At 40.7% G+C, this 23,923-nt stretch overlaps 1 protein-coding gene across 1 annotated transcript in view; it reads right to left on the bottom strand.

Moving 5' to 3' along the window:
- LOC109915675 (talin-1) overlaps nt 1-23,923 on the bottom strand; it is a 116,283-nt gene that overhangs the window by 51,240 nt on the left and 41,120 nt on the right. Inside the window, exons 17-25 of the mRNA XM_048616649.1 lie at nt 21,338-21,505; nt 19,908-20,202; nt 17,831-17,997; nt 16,191-16,319; nt 9,935-10,048; nt 6,967-7,080; nt 4,917-5,051; nt 4,177-4,305; nt 3,269-3,371 (exon numbers count right to left, since the gene is read on the bottom strand). Coding sequence (XP_048472606.1) covers nt 3,269-3,371; nt 4,177-4,305; nt 4,917-5,051; nt 6,967-7,080; nt 9,935-10,048; nt 16,191-16,319; nt 17,831-17,997; nt 19,908-20,202; nt 21,338-21,505 — 1,354 coding nt within the window. The remainder of the gene's footprint in view (nt 1-3,268; nt 3,372-4,176; nt 4,306-4,916; nt 5,052-6,966; nt 7,081-9,934; nt 10,049-16,190; nt 16,320-17,830; nt 17,998-19,907; nt 20,203-21,337; nt 21,506-23,923) is intronic.

Here is a 23,923-nt window from a genome sequence, read left to right as displayed (position 1 = left end):
TAACATCGGTAGTTGCCATCATGAACGAATTTGGTTGAGTGGCTGAACATCTGTTTTACGAGAGGATGCACCAACCTAAAGGTCATTTTCTTGAGATGATCAATTGATAAAACTTCTCAATTTTTGTTCACCTTGACAAACAAGGCTTGCAGAAAGGAAGTGGAAGACCAGAGATGACATGTAATAAACATACGCTTAGCAGAGATTTACCCTCCAACTTCCTCCCACAGTTTGAATGACCAAGTAGGTAATAGTGCAGGATATCCCATTCTGTCAGAAATGAGAAGTTATAGATAACCAGGTGGCAAGATTTATTATGTTAAAACAGTTCTAAATAGAGATAGAGGCACACTGTACAAATGAATTTGGGAAGAGAAATTGACTAAAGTGCATATATTTATTCACTGGTACATTCCAAGCACCTGAGAAAATAAATTTTCATCTAGAACCCTAAATAAATGAAGCAGTCATATTAATAGAACCAAGTCACTGTTTTTTCCCCATATAGGATGTGACGCTGGTTACAGGGTTGGAGAGATCCTTGCATCACCTCTTTCCAGAGAAGGCCTTTGTGCTGCTATGACACTTGATAGGCCAAGGGTGATCCAGCTACTGGAAATCAAAGTCCACCAAAGAAGCCCCACCTACTAAGAGCTACTGACCAATCATAGGCTGATTACTCCTCTGTACTCAAAGTACAGAAGGCAGCGCCATTAGAAAGGCCATGGCTACTGCCAGTACTACATCCACTCAAGCACCCAGGCACCATTCAGGAATAGAGGTGAGGAGGTCAACAGCAAGGACAGTGGGGTGGATCTAAGCACAGGCTCTCCTCTACTTCATCAGGCACTGGATTTGCTCGACATGCTCCCCACATAACAAACCCCATTCTTGCTGCTATCCCTGCCTTAATCAGATGGAGGTGGGAAGGGGCAGGGATCCATGTGTCACCCTCCTACCTGATTAAATGCACTCCGGTCAAATTTACCGCAGAAGAGGCATAACATTCTGTCTAAAGGTACAACAAATGCTTTTGAAGACTTTTAAAAATACTACCGTTTGGAACCTTAGAAAATTAAAATGCTAAACCCTCGGCTGTACAGAGAAGAGGGACGGTTGTTAGGAAGGGTACAAAGTGAGGATATTCCATCCATGCTTAATCCTGCCTTTCATTAATGCTTGCGTGATTACATTTGCAGGAGGGAGGGAGGGGAGAGAGGGGAGGGGAGGGGGAGGTATTTCCCAGGTGGTAAAACAAGTTGGCATGATTGAAGCCAACAAAATTTGTTACCTTTAGTTTCAATTTTTTAAATGGTTTAAGTTTAAATATTCATTAAAATTTGAAGAAAACAGATCAGTCACAAGAAGAATGTTTTTCAACGTGTGTACATGACTCTTCCTGAATAATTGATGCGTTCAAATTCTTGAAATGAACAAAAACAAAGCACATACTGTAATCACCTCTCTTTAGCCACTGCCCTCCTCTCCCTCAGAAAAAGAAATCAGTTGAAAATAGTTTCTACTGAAGATCTAAAGAAAAGTTCTAAAATTATTACTCCATGGTTTCTTGGTTTGCAAAATTAGGAAAAACAAAAGCATATTATCATCCTATAAAAAAAATTCAGGGAAGCATGCTGTTGCATGTGTATTTCTTCACAGTGCATTATACAAATGGCAGTTCCTGAGTTTTGTAGAGCTTGGCGGGATACTCAAGCAGCTTCTGCCAACTGAATTCTAAGCCTGGGCAGCCAATCTACTCCAAGTCTGGTCTTTTGAGGGAGACTGAGGACCATATCAAAAAACATCCAAATGAGACACAAAGGAAACATTCATAGGTAAGTAATTGATATTATCATGAAATATGTAAATGGTTATAGGTATCAGGAATTTCATAGCAGTCAAAGTCTTTTGGGAAATAGATTTTTTGAATTTTATTTATGAGTACCTGTGCAAATCAGATGGAAGAAATTTGTAAAGGAGAAGTTGTGACTAACAGTTGGCGAGCACAACCTCACCTTCAACAGGCCAGGTGGGGCTTAACAAACTTAAAGCAGGTTTAATATGCTTGCAAGATCCTAGGATGACCTCATGCACAGAGCAATTCCAGGGCAACAATCATCTACTTTTCCTGCTGGGTGTGGCCATGCCCAAAGCCTGGCTGCAATTGCAGACTTAAAGCCAGGTTGAAAGAGGCTAAGACATCTTATCATAGCTAATCTCTTTGCTGTGTCTTTTGGCTGTGATTCTTGGTCTTCTTTTCTGTATTTAGGCCCTTTATCTTGCCTCACCCCTTCTTTATTTTACTTTTCAGCTCCTTCGCACTGATTTCTGTAGGTGCTGATCAGCAAAGGCTCGCTGTAAGAGAAAGACCTGCCCAGAGCTATAGTCAGTTCAACCTGAGTTCTCTTGAAGGTGCAATTGGCAAATGGAGGACTTAAAGACCTAAAAGCCACATTTTCAGGTTACAGTACCGAGCACTTAGAAAAGAGTAATTCTGGCAGAGTCTAGGTTGAGGGATCAGGGGTGTTTTGGGGCCTACAGAGGATAGCAATTAAGTGCAGTGGGAGGGAATTGAACCCAGAGGCATTATTTACACATATAAAATGACTACAATGATGAAGAGGACATGATTGTTCCAATGGAAGGAAACAATATGAAGGTAACACTGCAATGATGCACTGTAGCATTTATCTTGGCACCACAAATAAAATGCAGGTATTGGAGAGATTTAAACTTTATCAATTTAAGTGGCATCCAGATGCATTCTTTTACAAGGAAAAATATTTTATATGATGTATAATATTGTATTCTGTTACCTTAATTACACCGAGGACTAATGCTACAAAGTCTAATTGCTGACATTATGCATGATATAATTCAGTGTTACTACTATGCAGCGCATAGCTTAGAAAGCTAGCTTTGTCAGTCGAGATATTCTGACCGGTATTTCCTTCTCCACTTCTCAAGACTGAACAAGCCAAAATAATGAAAAATTTCAATAAAAGAATCACTAAAAATTACACACTATACATTAAAAATGATGTATATTCAAGTGTTTCATGTTTCTAAAATCCTGCTGGGGAAAAAAAAGTGGGCCAGATTTTAAAAAAAAAAGTCAATATTGGAAGGGTGAAAAGATCCTCTTCTAAGTTGGTAACTGGAATGACATTCTATATTTAGTTGCCAGCTCATTTAGAATCTTGTACACATTTATATATTTGAACTATGTCAGTAGTTTCTTGCAATATTCTATAATAATCCAACATACCAGTGTAATTCTCATTTCCTTGTGTGACTGCACTCAGTAGCTTAGCTACGGAAGCACCAACCATCTTGGTGCTACTGCCCAAATCCTGCGAACACTTTTCCAGCTGCCAACAGTAAATACAGAAAGTTATTTCTGGTTATAACTGTGTAAATAGGAGCAAGTTATTATCTAAGATAGTAGGAACTGCAGATGCTGGAAAATCTGAGATAACAAGGTGTAGAGCTGGATGAACACAGCAGGCTAAGCAGCATCATAGGAGCAGGAAGGCTGACGTTTCGGGCCACAAGTATGTTTGTCATAAGAGAACCTGAACATGCAGTATGGCAAGACTAAAAACAATCATTTAAGCATCATGGTAGTTGAAAAGTTAAATCAATGTATTTTTGATTTTAGTCAAACATATGATTCACTTTTATTTTCATCTTTCTGAAGTGCCTAACACTCACACCTGATTTACAATTTTCTAGCATGTCATTGACCACCATTTTTTGCACACAATATTACAAATTTTTTTCAACCCCCCACCACCCACCTCAATTGAAATGCACCTTCTTCAGACCGATTCAAGGTGGCAGCACACCACCACCCTCTCAAGGGCAACAAAGGTGACCTTGTTAGTAACATACACATCCCATGAAATAATTAAGTAAGTAAGTAAATAAATAAATACTCTCCTACAGGGATGTAATCATAAAAGATAACCAAGAGAGCTCAGGAAAAGGATGCTGCTCAAAGGTGAATGACAGAGGTAAAATTTAGTATATTCAAATTTCAGCAAGGCCCTCTTCTTTGGAAGCAATCAAAATATGAAAGCAAGAACCAATGGAAATATTGCAGAAATATAGCTATATCTACAGCAAACTGCACTCATTAACATTTATTTTCATTTATCAACTTAGTCTTGTTACCGTTTCTCCAGGCAGGGGTCTGAGCTTTCCTTCTGCTGCATTTGCTTTTGCTTCCTGCAGATCTTTCTCCAGTGTTCTGATCTGATTCAAGGAAGAGTCTATTTCCAGTGGACCACAGGCATCTTGTGCCTATATGGAGAAAAAGAGTTTTGCCAATGATAAAGTAATTTACTGTCATGTTATACATAGTCAGTCAATCATTATTCATCGATTTAAAAGAATATAAAAAGTCTTCCATCAAACTATATTAAGTATCTTGAAGACTCTGTCCATTTCATTTCATAATACTCTTCATGAAAACTAAACCTCCTGAAATGGCTCAAGCTCACTGGCATCTCTTTGACTTTAACATTTACTGGAGGTAACCTGCATACTAAGACAATAGATTTCTATTATTCAACTCAAGTATTTTAACCAAAATGACATGAAAAACAGGCAGAAAATTAAAGTAGAGAAAAAGTAAGGTATGCTCTGACACTAGAGGTTATTAAGCTTATTCACAACATGCTTCCTGTTTATTCCATGCATATTCATCATACACACACGTACATATATATACACACACAAACTAAGTAGTCATTTTTCCTTTCTATAGATTTTGTTTGACTCATTACCCTAAATTTTATAATGGAAGCAGAGCAGAATGTTCTCTACCACACAGAGAAGCTGATGAAGTCTACCCTCTTGTTGTTGTTAATTATAATCTTAACACTCACACAGATCATCAATATTTTACTCACCTTCTGTGCAGCTGCTCGCAGCTCTTGTAAAGTGTTTGCCAGGTTCTTAGCACATTGGCTCAGTTGCATGGCTGAGGCCTGGTCCCCAATTGTAGGAACTGTAGCTCGGGCAGCAGCAACCATTTTAGTTCCAGGCTGCAAGATAAGCAAGCAAGCAACAATGAAAAGCCGTATGTACAATTCTAATCATTTTAGAGAATGGGAAGAACAGTACAAAATAGTTTGCAAGAGAGAGAGATGAGAAATTACACCCATAAGGAAAGGATGTACATGCTATTGAAATGATAAAGCTGCTCTAATAGAGGGTTTTTAAAATGATGATAAGTTTGATAGAGTAAACAAAGAGCAACTGCTTCTATTTGTGAAGAAGAAATTACTCTACTCTGACAAAACAAATGTTCCACAGACTAGCTGGTCCTAATTGAACCGAGGAGTTGGACGTGGATCCTGGGAAACCTCTATTTTGATTTTACAATCTGTCAGTTGTAGCATACACAGTATTCACTGTCATATGACAATGATTATAGTTAACTATTTTAATCCTATTTTTGAGATGTTTTAGTTAGAAGCAGCAGGCAAGTAAAATATTGGAAAACTATGGCATGGGCTTTCATTTAGCAAATGTTTAAACAAAGTTTCCAAAGGGCAAACTTTAGAGAACTTACTCCTACTGCTATCTCTTTTGATCCCAAGAGTGCAAAAACACTCTGGATGTGAGACACTTACCACATATCAATTTGGTCAAATTTGAAAGAGCCAGACTAAAACAAAACAATAGCACTTTGGTTCCTAGACAAGGCAGCCCAGATCACCAGCTGATTAGCAATCACTAGATTCTACTTGTGCACCCTGGAGAACATCACAAGGAGATTGTGCTTCTAGCCAGGACACTATGGTAATGCTGTTACATCTTGATGCTACTGTACAGACATTAGAATGTCCTGTCTTTATTATTCTTAATAAAACATAACCACTGTCACCGAAAGGGCTTTTAAGAAAGCATAATAATAGCATAGTTAACGCAGCTCAGCAGTCACTTACCTTTATCAGTGAGGTTACAGTGGAGCTCAAAAGGACCTTGGTTAGGCCATAGTTGGGGTACTGTGTGCAATACTGATCACCGCTGTATAGAAAGGATGTGATTTCACTAGGTGTGTGCAAAGGAGATTCACAGGGATGTTGCCTGGGATGAAGCATATCAGTTACGAAGAGAGCTTGGATAAACCCGGGTTGGTTTCTTGGGCATGGAGGAGGTTGAGAGTGAATCTGATCGAGGTCTAAGAGATTATAAAGGGTATCAAAGGGTAGATAGAAAGCAGCTGTTCCCATTAGTTGAAGGATCGGTAATATGGGGACATAATTTTAGGGTAAAGCTGGACACTTAGAGGGGACTTGAGGTAAAGAGTTTTCATCCAGAGGTTGGTAGGGGTCAGGGTTGCATTGCATGGTAGTTGAAGTGGGTAACCTCACAATCTTTAAAAAAGTACCTGATGAGCGCTTGAAGTTTCTTAACATTCAAGGTTATGGGCCTAGTGTGGGAAAGTGGGACTAGTCTAGATTTAATATGTTTTTGGCAGTACAGATTTGATTACCTGAAGAGTCTCTTCTGTTTTGTATGATTCTAACAGATACCACCAAATATTTTCAGAATTTGAGAGTGAGGAATTGATACAAACTAATGCAGTCCAGATATTCCAGAAATAAAGAACATAAAAAATAGTGAGAGAGATAGAAAATACATCCTTTTCGTGTATTAGTTTCTATAGGAGATTCCTTTGCAATTCATGAACGTAAAATTCAAAGAGCTACCATAGCTTTACCTCTGTACAGTGGTCAGTACTAATGATCACACTTGTTTTGTGTAGCCTGACCTCCAAGATTGGTTCATATTTTACAAGAGCAGACTAGCTACTTTATATGGCCTAAAGGAAACAGTCAACACTTTCAAATTCATGATTCCCATCAAACAGCTGACATTTAAACTTGTCTCATAAACAGAACTAGGGTTTATATCCTTGCACCATCTGTGTTTGAAATCTATTCACATTACCTGGAGGAAGTTCTGGCTTGCACTTATTAGAGCCAGCTGGGCACTGGGGCTGTCCGGTTGTGACTGGCTGCCACGAACACCTTGTACCAGCAATGGAATCTGCTCAGCAACACTCTAAAGTACAAAACATTTCAAAAATAAATAAATAAATAAATAAATAAATCAATCAATCAAACAGCTTTAAACATGACATTTCAAAACTGCTGAATAAGGAACCGATCTCCACAATGTGTCTTTTACATGGAAAAACATCCTGAAGTCTTTCAGAAGTGAAATGAGAAACTAAAAATCTACAGTGATCCAAAAGATGATATCAGGCAGAAGACTAGAAGTGTTGTTGAAAAATTGGTTTTAAGGTGGTTTTAAAAGGAAAGGGAGATGGAGTAATTTAAGAAGGAATTCTACAACTTAGGATCTGGTTGGCCAAAGACATGGCCAACAATGCTGGGATGAAGGACCTCAGGAGATGGAGTGTTCTGTGTCTTTTAGGACTAGAGAAGACAGAGACATGAAACACTGAACGCGAGGGTGAAGATTATTAACTGGAGGAATTAAATGTTAGCAGTCAATGTAGGTCAGCAAATACAGGGTGGCGGATGAACAGGAGACAGAAGCAGCATCAAGAAAAGGTACAAATACAAATTTAATTTTCTGATGTTACTGCCAAAACCCAGGCCTCAGAATAGATCCTTGGGTGACTTCAGTGTTAATACACTGAGGCAGGAGTAAGGCTCTAGCTGCAATGCCATTATAGTAGAATCAAGCAAGCAGTTTCATTGTGCTCGATATGGAGAAGACATTGGAGGAAGACAGTTCAGTCAATTGAGTGGTTGGGGGAGAGCTACAGATAGTTAAAGGAGGATGATGAGGGACAAAATGTACAATAGTCAGACTCGTGCAAAATGCATTTAGTGATGCTCTTTCCAGCTGTTTTCAAACTGTGGAAGGGGTGAAAACAAGAGTCGTGGGAAAGGATAAGCACAGAATTGTAAAGACAACAAACACATTTATGTATCCTGTAGAATCTACATGTGCTCCATTGCATTATTTAAATGTTTATATAAAATAAGTACAATAATTATGCTAAATTCATTTCTGCTTGTAGAGAAGAAAAAAACTACAGGCTTTCAATACAAGATCATAATCAAGTAACTAAATAGGGAAATTAGAAGAAACCTCTTTATACAGAGACCAGTGAGTGTGTGGAACTCACTACCACGTTGAATGCTTCAAGGGGAATCAAGATGAGCAAATTTACATAGCACCGTCAAACTGCTAAAATGCTCTGAGATACTTCACAGAGACATTAGAAAAACAAAGAATATAGAGATAAAACAAAGACCTATGGATGCTGGAAATCTGAAACAAAAACAACAACTACGAGAGAAACTCAGCAGTTCTGGCACATTTGGAGAGACGGTAGTTAACACTTTGACTCCGGTGACCAGTTTTAAAGATGGGTCAGATTTTGAGGAGCACTTATTAGGCAAAGGTCATTAGGTCAGGTTTTGAGGAACACCTAATCAGGCAACATGTGATTTGTACTGTTGGGACAGTCTACACCTGAACCATGCTGGTGAGTCATATAACTTGGGCAATACAGAAGGGTTCAGCAAAATAGTGGGGGCAAGTGATCCTGTGTGGGAAGGTGTGATAAATTAAAGTGAAAGAATAAGGCAATACAGAAGGGTAGCAACAAAGATAATGATGATCAGATTCTATTGGGAAGGGACAGAGCATTCAACTTTAAAAATGCACCATCTCTCATAAGGCAGAATGTTGCAATTAAGCAGGGCACTCACAAAATCTCAAGGCAATCAAGCAGAGTCAAAATGAATCATGTTTGATGATTAGAGTTCTGTGAGAAAGAAACAATTACCATGGATAATCTGTAGGTATTAGTGTATTTGGATTTTCAAAAGGCACTTCATAACGTGTCAACAAAGATCAATACACAAAATAAGAGTTCACAGTGTAGGGAGTAACAATGAGGCACAGATAGAAGACTGGATTGCTAACAGGAAGTAGAAATAAATTTTAGGTGTGGACATGTTCTTACACTTCCTGTAACTTCCGACAAATGTAAGCAAGTTACCTTGTGTGTCCAACTGATAACCTTACATAACCAACAAAATTGCTAGAAAATTTCAGTAGGACTGACAGCATCTGTTCCTGTTCTGAGGAAGGGTCACCGGACCTGAAACGTTAACTCTGTTTTCTCCTCCACAGATGCTGCCAGACCTGCTGAGCTTTTCCAGCAACTTTGTTTTTGTTCCTGACAGCATCTGTGTTCCGAAGAAGAGTCACTGGACCCAGAACGTTAACTCTGCTTTCTCTCCATAGATGCTGCCAGACCTGCTGAGCTTTTCCAGCAATTTTTGTTTTTGTTTCTGGTTTCCAGTATTCACAGTCCTTTTTTTTTGGATAAAACTTATAGTAAAAATGTAAGGTTAACACAGACTAAGTTGTTCAAGAAATGCTACATAACTGTTTAATTTTCAAGAAGAGATGCAAAGGCATGGCGTCAATACGCTGTAAAAATATAAGTTCCAAAAATCATCTTCAGCTGGCTAGACTTTCCAGAAAAGTCTAGCACATACTATTGCTGCTAGGAATACCATCACACTTTCTCTGCAAACCTTAATGAGAATAAAGATATCTGCAATTAAGTAGGCAGCTTCCCCAGGGAAAGACTGGAGGGCCAAGACAGGAATAGTTCTTTCTTTTCTTTTCCAAATGTTGACTGCAAAAACATTTCGTCGTTATATTGGTCTTTAAAGTGATAAAAGTGTCCGTAGTCACTTTGCAGAATAACAAAGTAAAAAGAGATGCCAAATCACTGAAAGTAATATAAGTGCAGATAATGAAAAGCTTTGACCAAGAAGTAGCTTTTAGGGGCAACTTAAAGGAGAAACCTTTAACCTTTAAAAATATTCCTTTTGAAATTGATGGTAATTCTAAATCTCACCTTACAGCTTTGAACCATTTGTTGTTGTGCTGCTGGGTTCTTATTGGAAGAAGCTGCATTCTGAGCTGCAGCAATTGTTTGTGTTGCAGCTGCTGCAGCCTGTTTTGCTGCATTCTGAAAATATAAAAGGCACTGTAAATAAAATCACATTTAATGATCTATAATTCTCTACATCACCTTTAACCCCCTAATTTATTGCAAAACCAGGAGGTTAGCAATTAAACACAATGCTGGAACAAAGACTGACCCTGATTTTGGGAAAAATAATGCAAACTATCCAGCTGGATTTCAGAAATGCACTCAAGACAATCTCAATACATATATTCTTGGGATATGGGCTGGCAAGACTAATTTTTATCGCCAAGCACACTGTCCTTAGTAGATATCCACATGGAAAGTCATCACATGATAGGTTTAATTGGCACTTGTTACCGTTGAGGTGGTGGTGATAGAGTGCCTTCTTAAACATAATCCACGTTGTTCAGGTACTCTACAATCCTATTAATAAGGAGTTTCAGGAGTGCAACCCAGAGATGAAAGAACAAAATATGACCATGTCAGGATGACGCACAATTCAGAATTGATGCTGCTCATCAGAGGCAAAACTTACATTTGGAGGCATTGCCAAGGATCCTATGCAACTAGCTGAGATACATATAATTAATACTCTAAATTCCAGCATTTGTGGAAGGGGAGGAAATGATTTTTTAAGTTGGGAGCTGAACAGCCAATCACTATTGATGATTGGAAGTAGGCCAATTGTGGGTTAGTTCACCGAGTTGCATTTCTTCTTTTTGGGGGACAGAACAGAACAAAGTCAGAAATCGACCACATGCCAATATTGCAGTTATGCTGACGTAACTTGGCTAAAGACAGTAAGCTCAGAAACATAATCTCTATCCTTAGTTAGGATATTTCTGGGTCACATAGACTTTACTATACTCGGTGCATCCAGTCACTTCTTGATATCACATGCGGGAATTAAGAGATAAGGGGAAAATACAAGAATGTGGTGTTGAGGTCAGCAATGATCTCATTGAATAGTGGAGCAGATTTGATGGGATGAATGGTCTACTCATGCTTCTACAACTTATGGTCACTTAGCTGAAGACAGTCATCTATGGTGGTGGGGATCTCAGGACAAAGGTAGGAAGGGATTCCACTTGGAATCTCTGGTGAACAAAGCTTAAATTACCTCAGCTTTACTTTTTGTGCTCACATGCTGACCTCTACCACTATCAAGGTTGGGGATGTACACTTGACTTCCTCCACCTATTAAGTGTTTAAATGTCCACCACGATTTGCAACTGGATGTGACAACACAGCAGAGCTTTGACATAATCCACTTAATGTAGGACAATCTAATCATCTGTATGATGCTGCTTAAACTACTTGCCAAGCATGACATTCTGGGTTCTAACTTCAACAGATTGCTAAGTTTTATGTCCACCTCCCAGCACGATCTTCAACTTTGGGTCTGTCTAGTTTGATGCTAATGGCCATGAGGGGATTATATGAGGCTTTCTAATTGACGATATTGCTTCAAAAATAATATGGGAGTTTAGTAGAGATAACAAGGTGTAGAGCTGGATGAACACAGCAGGCCAAGCAGCATCAGAGGAGCAGGAAGGCTGACATTTCAGGCCTAGACCCTTCTTCAGAAATGGGAGAGGGGAAGGGAGTTCTGAAATAAATAGGGAAAGAGGGGGAGGCGGATAGAAGATGGATAGAGAAGACAGGTGGAGAGGAGACAGACAGGTCAAAGAGGCAGGGATGGAGCCAGTAAAGGTGAGTGTCAGTGGGGAGTTAGGGAGGAGATAGGTCAGTCCAGGGAGGACGTACAGGTCAAGGGTTCGGGATGAGGTTAGTAGATAGGAGATGGGGGTGGGGCTTGAGGTGGGAGGAAGGACAGGTTAGGGGGGCGGGGACAAGCTGGACTGGTTTTGGGATGCGGTAGGGGGAGGGGAGATTTTGAAACTTGTGAAGTCCACATTGATACCATTGGGCTGCAGGGTTCCCAAGCGGAATATGAGGTGCTGTTCCTGCAACCTTCAGGTGGCATCGTTGTGGCACTGCAGGAGGCCCAGGATAGACATGTCGTCTGAGGAATGGGAGGGGGAGTTGAGGTGGTTCGCGACGGGGAGGTGCAGTTGTTTAGTGTGAACCGAGCGTAGGTGTTCCACAAAGCAGTCCCCAAGCCTCCGCTTGGTTTCCCTGATGTAGAGGAGGCCACAACGGGAACAGTGGATACAGTATACCACATCAGCAGATGTGCAGGTGAGCATCTGCTTGATATGGAAAGTCTTCTTGGGGCTTGGGATGGGGGTGAGGGGGTGGGGGGGGGTGCGGTGGGGAAGGGGTAGGGGCAGGGGCAGCGCTTCATGCGGTGGCAGGGAAAAAAAAGTGCCGGGTGTGGTGGGGCTGGAGGAGATTGTGGAGCAGACAAGGGATTCCTGGAGAGACTGGTCCCTCCGGAAAGCAGGTAAGGGTGGGGAGGTCGGATTGCAGATGGCGAATTGTCGAAAGATGATGAGTTGGATCCGGAGGTTGGTGGGGTGGTACGTGAGGACGAGGGGTAGATTTGTACTCTGTTTAAGTAGGAGAAATCTGGCTTATAAACAACAGTGCTAAGCTTAAATATGGTTAAGGTCAAAAGAACAAGGCCAACAGAATGAGGCTGGAGTGAATTGGGAAACGACTTTCGAGCAAAGATGATTGAGGAACAACTACAGACATTTAAGAAAATAGTTCATGTCTCACTGCAAAGATATATACACTGAGGAAGGAGGATTCTAGGAAGGGGATAAGCCAGTCGTGGATAACTGGGGAAGTTAAGAGTAGCATCAATTAAAATTTTAAAAAAATACAGTGTGGTATACACTTGCGGTAGGCCTGAAGATTGGGCAAATTTTAAAAACCAACCAAAAAATAATAGAGGGGAGGAAATAAACTTTTAAGGTATACTTGCAAATAATATCAAGATGGACATCAAGAATTTCTTTAAGTATGTGAAAAAGAAGAGAGAAGCTGCAGTAATCGTAGAGAGTAAAATTAGAGTGGGAAAGTAATAATGGGGAAGCAGAAAATGGTAAAGGAGTTGAATGAATACTTTGCATCAGTCTTCACAACAGAAGACACCAATATCATTGCAAAATTACTGAATACTCAAGGGACAAAAGGATTAGAGGAATGAAACAATAACTATCACTAGGAAAAAAGCACTAAGGAAACTAATGAGGCTAAAAATTAGTAAACACCCTGGACCTGATGGGATGAATCCTAGGATATTAAAGGAACTAGCTACAGAGATAGTGGATACGCTGGTAGTTATCTCGCAGGAATCCTTTGATTCTGGAAAAGTCTCAGGAGATGGGTAAACTGCCAATGTAATACCTGTATTTAAAAAAGGAAGGTGGTCAACAAACCGGCAGCTACTGTAATTGGGAAAATATTAGAGTCTCATATACAAGACGTAACAGCACAGCATTTAGAAATACATAAAATGATTGAGCAGGGTCATAACTCCACGAAAAGGAAATCATGCCTGACAATTTTATTAGGTTGCTTTAAGCAGGATAGATACAGGGGCAGTAATGTATTCTATTTGGATTTTCAGAAGGTTTTTGATAAGATACCATGCATTAAGCTACTTAAGATAAGATCCCATGGTGTTGGAGGTAGTATTTTAGCATGGAAAGAGGATTGGATAGCAAATACAAGACAGAGTTTGGATAAGTGGGCATTTTCAGGATGGCAACCTGTAACAACCTATGGAGTGTCACAGGATAATTGATGAAGCCACCATTATTTACAATAATGTTAATGACTTGGGTGAGGAAAATGAATCAACGAGAGCCAAGTGGTGAGGATGACAATCTGCAGAAGGATATTAACAGTCAAGCCAGTAGGCAAAAAACTTTGCAGATGGAATATAAAAAGTGGGGAAATGTGAGGTTATGCACTTTGGCAGAAAGAATAGAGGAGACAAAAACAATGGAACAGTGGGATATGGGAGTCCTCATTCATTAATCACAAAAAGCAAGCATCCGTGTTCAACAGAAAATAGGGATGACAAATGGAATGTTGGCCTTTAGTTCAAAGGGAATAGAGTATAAAAGAAGGGAAGTTTTGCTAAATCTATCCAAGGCACCAGTCAGACCACAACTGGAATATTATGGATAGTTTTGGGGGCCTTATCTAAGGAAAGATACACAGGCACTGGAGGCACTTCAGGGAAATTTCACTACATAGAAGCTAGGTGTGGAGGGAGTATCTTATGAGGCGAATTTGAATAGCTTTGGACCTGTACTCATTGGAAGAATGGGAAACAAATTTTTCGAAACAAACATTCTTAGGGTACTTGACATAGAAAAGTTGTTTCCCCTTAGGCCAGAGGGCATAATCTCAGAATAAGTGGTCGCACATTTAAGACAGAGATAAGTTTGTTAGATTGTTTTAAGGAGGTAAGAATCAGGATAGATAAAAGGGCAGCACCAAAAAGAAATATTACAGGGAGTACTAATCTGGACTCTATCTTGAGGTCTCCAACAGGCCGTTTGCACATAACTGTTGTAACGATCCCAAGCCAGGTTGCAAATTTTATGCTGCAATCTGGCTAGAGAGCAGTGACATCAAAATGAGGGGTCCAGGGGACTTAAGTGAACAAAGCCTCAAGATTCCATGAGTTTGAACAACCCATAAACTTTACAGTCCCATAGCATACATCAAATAGCAAGCATGATCAAGACAGATCATATGGACTTTTCAGCAACTTCCTCCAGAAGTTAATGATATAATGGGTCATCTACACATTAAATTTCACAAGGATTAAAATGCTTCAGTTTTGCTGATCCAGCTGTCAATTTCACCAGACAACTTGTCTTCCCGATTTACATTCAACTAGTCTAGAAAACAACTCCTGCACTTAATAATAGGCACAAGTCCAGATTTTTACTGACTGCTAGCTTCATCAAGCTAAAACTATCTGAGCTTTTACTTGCATTATAATTTGCTCAGTTGCATCAGAAAATACCATCTGCAGCTTTTTCAACCCCATTTTCAGCTGTACTTGTGGCACTCAGCTTCATCTGAGCCCCAATTGGGTTCAGGACCTTGCTGGAGACCTGACTCCAAAGCTTTGCTACATACTAACTCCCAAAATAATCACATTCTAATAGCACAAGAGAACAAGAGAGAGATATCCAATTGCTTGCGTTATCACTATGTTTGGTACACAGAATCCATGTGCCTCTGTTGCCTTCCCAACAGTACAAGTAAAAGCAGTTCTATGAAACAGAACCAACTTCTCTCCCTCATTTACACACACTTTCCCAGCTCCTCTTCAGTGACCCTTGATGTGCCGAGTCATCTGTTGAAAACACAAACTAGCTCCACCCTTAATTACATGCAATTCTGCTTGGAAATAATACAACAAATCAGCTAGATTCGACAACTCCTTAGAACTTAGTGTCCCCCTGAAAATTACATTCTTACAGAATGCTGGCTTGCGGGATACAAAAATGCTTATAAAATGAAGGCATCATCACATTATAACTACCTGTAATCATCTGTTGTTTTGGCATTAGGACATGATAAACCCAGAGAAGGTAATGAGAAGTTGGCTGATTTTCCTAGGTCATGCTAGTACGTGATTACTCTGCTTAATAGTTCTCGCAATTTTGATGGTCTCCAGATTTTGTTAAGAAGGACTTAGCAGGGTCATAATCCTCAGTTGCAGCCAAACGTCCTATCCAGTTTTATTCTTCCTGTTCTTTGTTGTGGTGATGCAACTCTGACTCACTACGCCACAGAAGGCAGTTTAGAGTCAACCACATTGGTTGTTAACTTTTGCATGACGTATCTAATTCAAGTAGCTATTCTTTATTTGTAAGCCTAAACAATGGAAGAGCATTGTAGATTACTCTACCTAGTTTGACCACATTTTCTGTAAAGCTGATATCTACACTGAAGACTAGAAATATAATTTACACTGGATTTTCACTTCACTTAGATGAGGGACACTAAACTAACTAACTGTCAGTGATGGTTGAAATCAGGTATTTAAGCACATTGTAAAATCAAGACCATTCAGAACAATGCGCCCCAGTATCACTGTTCATAGTGCAGAGGAACTTAGTCACTTTTGCAATAGGCAAGACAATCAAGTTTGCACTGATACAAAGTCTAATTACTGACCTGTTTAAATTTAACAACTCGTTTAACTCACTGTTGTAAGGCCACTGTATTCTTTACCCACCTCTAGTTTGTTCATTAATTTCTTCTTTATGGCATTCTGTGCTGCCACATTGGTGGCCATTCGTAAACCTTCAGCTGCTTCTCTTAACCTTTGCTGCTGCTCCTCACTGTCAGGATTGGCTGCTGCACCCTTAAACCATAACAATCAAAAGAGATTAATCCAGTGACACAGGATTTAGAACATTTACCTGAATGTAAAATCAGAGCTGAATTAACGTATATGTGTAGTGGCATACAATGCCATCTTACTGATTACAGTCTAAACAAGCATCAAAAGATTAAAAAAATTCAAATGGTGAAAATCTAAAAATATGCACCAAATGAGCACATAAATGAGAATTGAGTAAAGTCTTTCTCTTCCAAATTGATCCATCTTTTTATTTTCCAACTCTTAAGAACATGTTAATGTGTGGTATTTTCTGTCTCTGAATTAAAACCTATTGTGGAGTAGCTTTGGATTGAGAGCTGTACTTCAATTGTTTAAAGCAGTTCTTTTACACACAATGTGATCTTCATGAATGGGGAGGAGAAAAGTAGAATTCCAGCACACAAAAGCTGATGTAAATTCTTGTGAGAGATAGTAAGAACTGGTGATGCTGGAGTCAGAGATAACACAGTGTGGAGCTGGATGAACACAGCAGGCCTGACAGCATCAGAGGAGCAGGAAAGCTGGCATTTTGGGTCGGGACCCTTTGTTCCTCCAGCTCCACACGGTGTTACGTAAATTCTTATAGTTTTTTTTGGATTATCTTTTTTCTCCCCTCAAGTTCTGTGCCCCAAATGAGTTCTTAGTCTCTGCAATTAAGGGACCCTCATTGCACAGTGGTAACCTCACTACCCATGGACCAGGAGGCTCGGATTCAAGATCCACTTGCTCCAGAGTTGTGTAATAATATCTCTAATTAGGTCGATTAGAAAAAAAAATAGGTTGAATAACTTGTCTCTCGCCACCCCACCACACCCACACACCCAACCAAACACACAGTATACCATGAGCTGCCCAGTTTCATAATTTGTTGCAAACAGTGTTCAGTAGGAGAGTTTACTTTGCCAGATATATCAGGGGTTACAATAAATGAGAGCAGTAATGATGCACTGCAGATTTATTGCTCTTAAAAAGTTTAACTGCTCCTCCTCCAAGTGTATGAAAATACTTGTGCTAAATTTCAGTAATTTGGGCCTTATATTTGGACAATGTCCATGGCTATGAACCTTTGCAGTTGTATAATAAAACTGCTGGAGAAAATCAGCTGGTCTGGCAACCTCAGAACAGAAGGACAGTCAGGTCCAGTGACCCTGCATTACAACAGTGATTGGCAGCTGACTTCAATATAAACACTTATCTCACATTGTGATAAAGCTGCCAATCAAATAAATACTTAAACACACAACATAGCAACATTTTAACGACCAGATTTGGCTTCTCCCTGGAACCACTGTATTTTAAGATGACTGGCCAATTTTGTGCAAGGGCATATAATTTTAAATTGTGTAGGTAATTTCAAAGAAAAAAAGACATCACAAAAATAATTACCTTGATAAATTACATGTTCAATGCAGACTCACTTTCTGAGAAGTTGGGATATGTGCACATATAGAAAGTCCTCAAAATACAAAGGGCTCAGAAAATCTTAGCATTACCTTTGCAGCTTCCACCATTTTAGCTGTTGCATCAGCCAACAGTTTGGCTGCAGAGAGCAGCTTTCTGGAATTCTCAAGATCAGATTCACCTTCAGCATCAGCTTTAATAGCATTCACCAAGTCAGATGTAGCCTGGGCCAGAATTCGAGCTTGTCGCACCATCTCACCTATTTTTGGAAGGAGGGAGATCATGTTTAATATTCAGTCAAGATCAGTTGTATTCTCATCACCATGTACACACCTTGGCTTAGTGGTATCATTCTCATTGTGAACTCAGATATCACTGTCAGTAGAAGTGGCTACTGCACAATCCTTGTGAAAATGAGGTCCCATCTTCACATTGAGGATACCTACATTCATACCGGGTGGCATAAACACAGCACTAAAGGAGAAAGTCTTAAATTTAGTAACTTAAAACTGGTCTGCCATGAGACGCTCTGGACCATCAGCAGCAGAATTGCATTCAACCATAATCTGTAACCTCGTTGTCCAGCAAATTCCCCACTCTATCAACACTAGCAAGCCAGGAAATCAGCCCTGGTTCAATGAGAGTGCAGGATGGCAAGTCAGGAGCAGCAGCAGGCACACCTAAAAATGTGGTGTCAACCAGATGAAATTACAACATGGGACTATTATAGTGCCAAACAGCAGAAGCAACGTACTATAGACAGGGCTGAGCAATTCCACAACCAAGACATCATACCTAAGCTTTGCAGTCTTGCCACAGATTGTCATGAATGGAGCAGGATAATTCACAATGACCATGAGAAGATGGCTCCACAAATATTCCCACTGTCAATAATGAGGGAGACTAATATATCAATGCTGAAGTATTTTCATTCATCTTTGGCCAGAAATGCAGAGCGAATGATCCATCTCAGCCTCCTCTTGAGGTCTCCAGCATCATAAATGCCTGGCCCTTTCTTAAAGAACAGCATCACACTTGCATACCTCTACTCCCTGGGGACTAACTCTCTGCTCAGAAAGGCCTAAAAAGTTTCTGTGGCTTCACGGTTTGCTCCCTTACCCCCATCAGCAATCTAACATGCATCTTTGGACAGACAAAGCTTACACCTGCTGGAGCTAACAGCAAGGCAACTTCATTGAAATGTACTGGATCCTGATGGGCCCTGAAAGGATGGATGTGGGAAGAATGCTTTCTCCTGTGGGAGGATGTAGAACCAGGGGTCACTGTTTAAAAATAAGGGGTCACCCATTTAAGACAGAAATGAGAAGAAATTATTTCTGAGGGTCATGAGCCTTTGGAAACCTCTGCCTCAAATGGCGGTGGAAATAGAATCATGGAATATTTTAAAGGCAGAGGTAAACAAATTCTTGATAAGCCATACCCTGGAGCAACTCAAGGGGTGTTTGGCCTGCTCCTGCTTACATGTCCACATCTAAAACTGTAAATAGCTTCAGACTAGGAAGGTCGTAGATTGAATCCTTAAATTTACAGGGTGCTAGCCAAACTAGTTGGGAGTATTATTAATGACTCTCAACTTGCCTTAGCAACTGAAGGTTGGGCAGACAGAGGGAAAAATATTTCGCCTCGGGAACCTACAGCCCGATGGCCTAAACATGGAATTCACCAGTTTTAAAATCTCCCCACCCCCAGCGTCATCCCATGTCCAATCTTCCATCTCAGCCCCACCTCCTTGACCTATGACCCAATGGCCACGTACTAATTACTATGCATCCACCCATCACGAAACAGTGCATGCTGTATTGCTAAATTGAGCTACTCATTCTGAGCCCAGGCTAACACATCAAGAATGGCAAATGAACAAGGTTACCATGCATGGAATCATATCCAGGAATGACTCAACACCTTCACAGCAAGTGGCAGAAGATTAACAATTAGAAATGCAAATAAATTGCGACATCTAAAACTCAGAATTACTTCGCTGAAACTAACAGAAGATTTGGATAACTATCAAATTGAATCATTTTTAGAAATCTTAAAGATAACATTGCCTTTATCTATCAGACTCATTTCATGTTTAATAATCGTAGATTTTCCTCATTTCACATTAACATATATTGTAGCTGGGTTGTTCAAAAAAAGTTTCTTTACCAGCATCCCCCATGGAGCTGAAAATGTTTTCTGTCACTGTTAGAATAGTGTCTGTCGCCTGATCATAGCGTCCTAGTGGGTGTCCTCCTTGGGCATAGAGCTTGATATGTTGCAGCAGGTCATTCAGTGCTTGGGTCACAGCAGTGGCTGCCACACCGACTTGTTTCAGCAGCTGCTCATCATTTGTTGCAGCCTGTGAGGCCTCCACACATCCCTCCACTGATTTGGCAACTAGTTTCCCAGCTTCAATCAGCTGCTCCTGGCATACAGGGGAACTGATAGTTGGAGCTACTACCTGTAAAGAGTGAACATTGAAAATTTAACCAGGTAATTGATCCGACAACATTTAGGTGAATCTGATTTAACAAACACAATTTTGTATTAATAAAACCAACTAAGTCCTCTATTTCTGCAATAACATTTATTTCAAGTATCTGAACAGATCAGAGATAGCAATCTGACCCCACAACCAAAGAGATATTTCCCTCCAGACCCCTATCTGCCTTTCGTAGGGACTGCTCTCTCCGCGACTCCCTCGTCCACTCCACACTCCCCACTAACCCTTCCATACCCAGCCCCATTCCCTGCAACCACAGAAAGTGCTACACCTCCCCCCGCATCACCTCCATTCAATGCCCAAAACAAACCTTTCATATCAGACAGGCGTTCACCTTTACATCCACCAACTTAGCCTACTGCTTTTGATATGGCCTCCTCCACAAATCGGTGAGGCCAAACGTAGACTTGGACTATGTTCCGATGAGCATCTGCACCCTGTACACAACAAATGACAACACCTTCCAGTCGCCAACCATTTTATCTTCCCCCTCCCACTCTCTGGATGACATGTCCATCCTGGGCCTCCTCCAGTGTCTCAACGAACCCACCCGCAAACTGGAGGAGCAACATCTCATATTCTGCCTCGGGAGCCTAAAGCCCGATGGCCTAAACATGGAATTCACCAGTTTTAAAATCTCCCCACCCCCAGCCTCATCCCATTCCCTCTCAGCCCCACCTCCTTGGCCTGACACAACCAGTCCATCTTCTCTCCCCACCTATCCTCCCCACCCACTCCACTGACCAATCCCCACCACCCCCTCCCTGCAATATTACCATTGCACCTACCTTCACCAGCCCCACCCCTCCTCTCTATTTATTTCCCAGATCCCCTCCCCCTCCCCAATTTCTGGACAGTCCTGACCCGAAAAATCAACTTTCCTGCTCCTCTGATGCGGCCTGGCCTGCTGTGTTCCTCCAGCTCCACACTGTGTCGTATCAGAACAGATCATGCTAGCCAGAACTAATTACAATGGCACCATTCTGCCACAGAATTTAGATAATTAAAACTCAAACTAAGATGAGCTGAAGTTGTGAAGATTTAAATAAAATGCTGCAAACATTGTTCGGAACCAATAATGCTTGAAACCCACCTTAGTGCAAGCTACTAGCTGTGACGTTGAAAGTGCACACTGTGTCGCCGCTGCAATGACACGGTTCTGTAATCCCAAATCCTCTGCTTTTTGAGCGACATTCTTTGCCTTCAGGACCAAAGCTGCTGCTGCATTTGCTACAGCTTTGGCCAATTGCATAAGCATGTCCTATAAATGATCAGGAAAGGGAAAGTCACGGCATGTACTATTGCTTGCTATTTTTGAGGCAATTACGCTGCCAATATTCCAAATATTGAAAAGAACTGTTTAGTTCTCATACCAATTGACTATGTTTGCTCTACTTTGACTTCAGACGACCTTACATAATAAATCAGGATAAGTTGATAATACAAATGCATTCTGTATAAAACATTTGTAGTCAATTTTATACAGTTCTCCCCTCACCCCAATAACTTAAGCTATAGACACAATTTAAAGGCAGGATAAAATTATAACGAGTCCATGATAAGAGCATTAAAAAAGGATTGAAGCAATGCAATTAAAAATAATCAAATAGGAATGTATTAATTTGTCACAAATTTGAGCTAATAGTCACTTTGCACTTATCCCAACATGCACTGCGATTAGTTGATCACCGCAGCAGTGATTTTGATTTTGATTGCTGGTGCTGCTAATGCATCAAACCGACTTGGTTCATTTGATACGAATGAAACTAATTAGTCCGGCTTTAGAAATTAAGACATTTTCTGTTCTAGGCATTCCAAGTGCTCCTAAATTCTAGACTCAAGAGGGATGGCACGGTGGCACAGTGGTTAGCACTGCTGCCTCAAAGCGCCAGGGACCCGGGTTCAATTCCATCCTCAGGCGACTGTCTGTGTGGAGTTTGCAGATTCGTCCCGGGTGCTCCGGTTTCCTTCCACAAGTCCAAAGATGTGCAGGCTAGGTGGATTGGCCAAGCTAAATTGCCCGTAGTGTTCAGGGATGTGTAGATTAGGTGGGTTATAGGGGGATGGGTTTGGGCGGGTGCTCCAAGGGTTGATATGGAATTGTTGGGCCGAAGGTCCTGTTCCCACACTGTAGGGATTCTATGATTCTATGATCATTACAACATTCAAATCTTTGAAGTGTCTTTAATGAATGCTGATTGAGAAGAAATTTTGGGACACAACTTGCTGGAAAAATAATAGCTTGTGAATAACTCTTATTTATACACAAATCAGCCAGCAAGCTCAAATAATTAATTAATAACTCTGCGGAAGGATCAGCGGACCCCAAACATTAATTGATTTTTCTTCACAGATGCTGCCAAACCAGCTGAGCTTTTCCAGCAACTTTTGTTTTTGTTTCAAATACTTAAGAGCTAGGGAAGTTATGAATTATTAAAACTTACACAATGTTTTAGGCTGCTCTGTTGTTTGCATCACCTGAAAAAAATCTTGTCCACAAGTCTTTTTCTCTCTCTATTTTACCTAGAGTTATAGAGCTGTAGAGCATGGGAACAGATCTTTCTGTCCAACTCATCATGCCAACCAGATATCCTAAATTAATCTAGTCCAAGTTTCCAGCATTTGACCAATAGCCCTCTAAACGCTTCATATTCATATACCTACCCAGATGCCTTTTAAATGTTGTAATTGTACCAGCCTCCACCACTTCCTCTAGCAGCTCATTCCATGCATGCACCACTCAGAGAAAAGGTTGCCCCTTCGGTCCCTTTTAAATCTTTCCCCTCTCACCTTAAACCTGTGCCCCCTATCCCGGGGAAAAGACCTTGGTTATTCACCCTATCCATGTCCCTCATGATTTTATAAACCTCTATAAGGTCACCCCTCAACCTTCGACGCTTCAGAGAAAATAGCCCCAGCGTATTCAGCCTCTTCCTATAGCTCACACTGTCCAGCTCTGGCAACATCCTTGTAAATCTTTTCTGAACCCTCTCAAGTTTCACAATATCCTTCCTATAGCAGGGAGACTAGAATTGAACGTAGCATTCCAAAAGTGGCCTCACCAATGTTCTGTTGAGTCACAACATGACCTCCCAACTCCTATTCTCAAGGCACTGACCAATAAAGGCAAGCATATCAAACACCTTCTTCTTGTCCACCTGCAACTCTACTTTCAAGGAACTAAGGAACTATACTCCAAGGTCTATTTGTTCAGCAACCCTCCCCAGGATCTTACCATTAAGTGTATAAGTCCTGCCCTGATTTGTTTTTCCAAGATGCAGCACCTCACATTTATCTAAATTAAATTCCATCTGCCACTCCTTGGGCCACCGTCCCATCTGATCATGGTCCTGTTGTACTGAGTCTTGGCTATCCGCTAAACCACCAATTTTGGTGACATCGCAAGCTTACTAACCACACTTCCTATGTTCACATCCAAATCATTTATATAAATGATAAAAAGCAGTGGACCCAGCACTGATCCTTGTGGCCCACCACTGGTCTCAGGCCTCCAGTCTGAAAAGCAATCCTCAATCATCACCATCCTGTCTCCTACCTTCGAGCCAGTTCTGTATCCAATTGGCTAGTTCTCCCTATATTCCATGTGATCTAACCTTGCTAACCAGCCTACTGTGAGGAACATTGTTGAACGCCTTACTGAAGTCCATATAGATCACAT

The sequence above is a fragment of the Rhincodon typus genome, chromosome 1 (genome assembly GCF_021869965.1).
Source record: "Rhincodon typus isolate 14 chromosome 1, sRhiTyp1.1, whole genome shotgun sequence".
Classification (NCBI taxonomy): domain Eukaryota; kingdom Metazoa; phylum Chordata; class Chondrichthyes; order Orectolobiformes; family Rhincodontidae; genus Rhincodon; species Rhincodon typus.
This window is presented reverse-complemented; position numbering and strand designations above follow the sequence as displayed.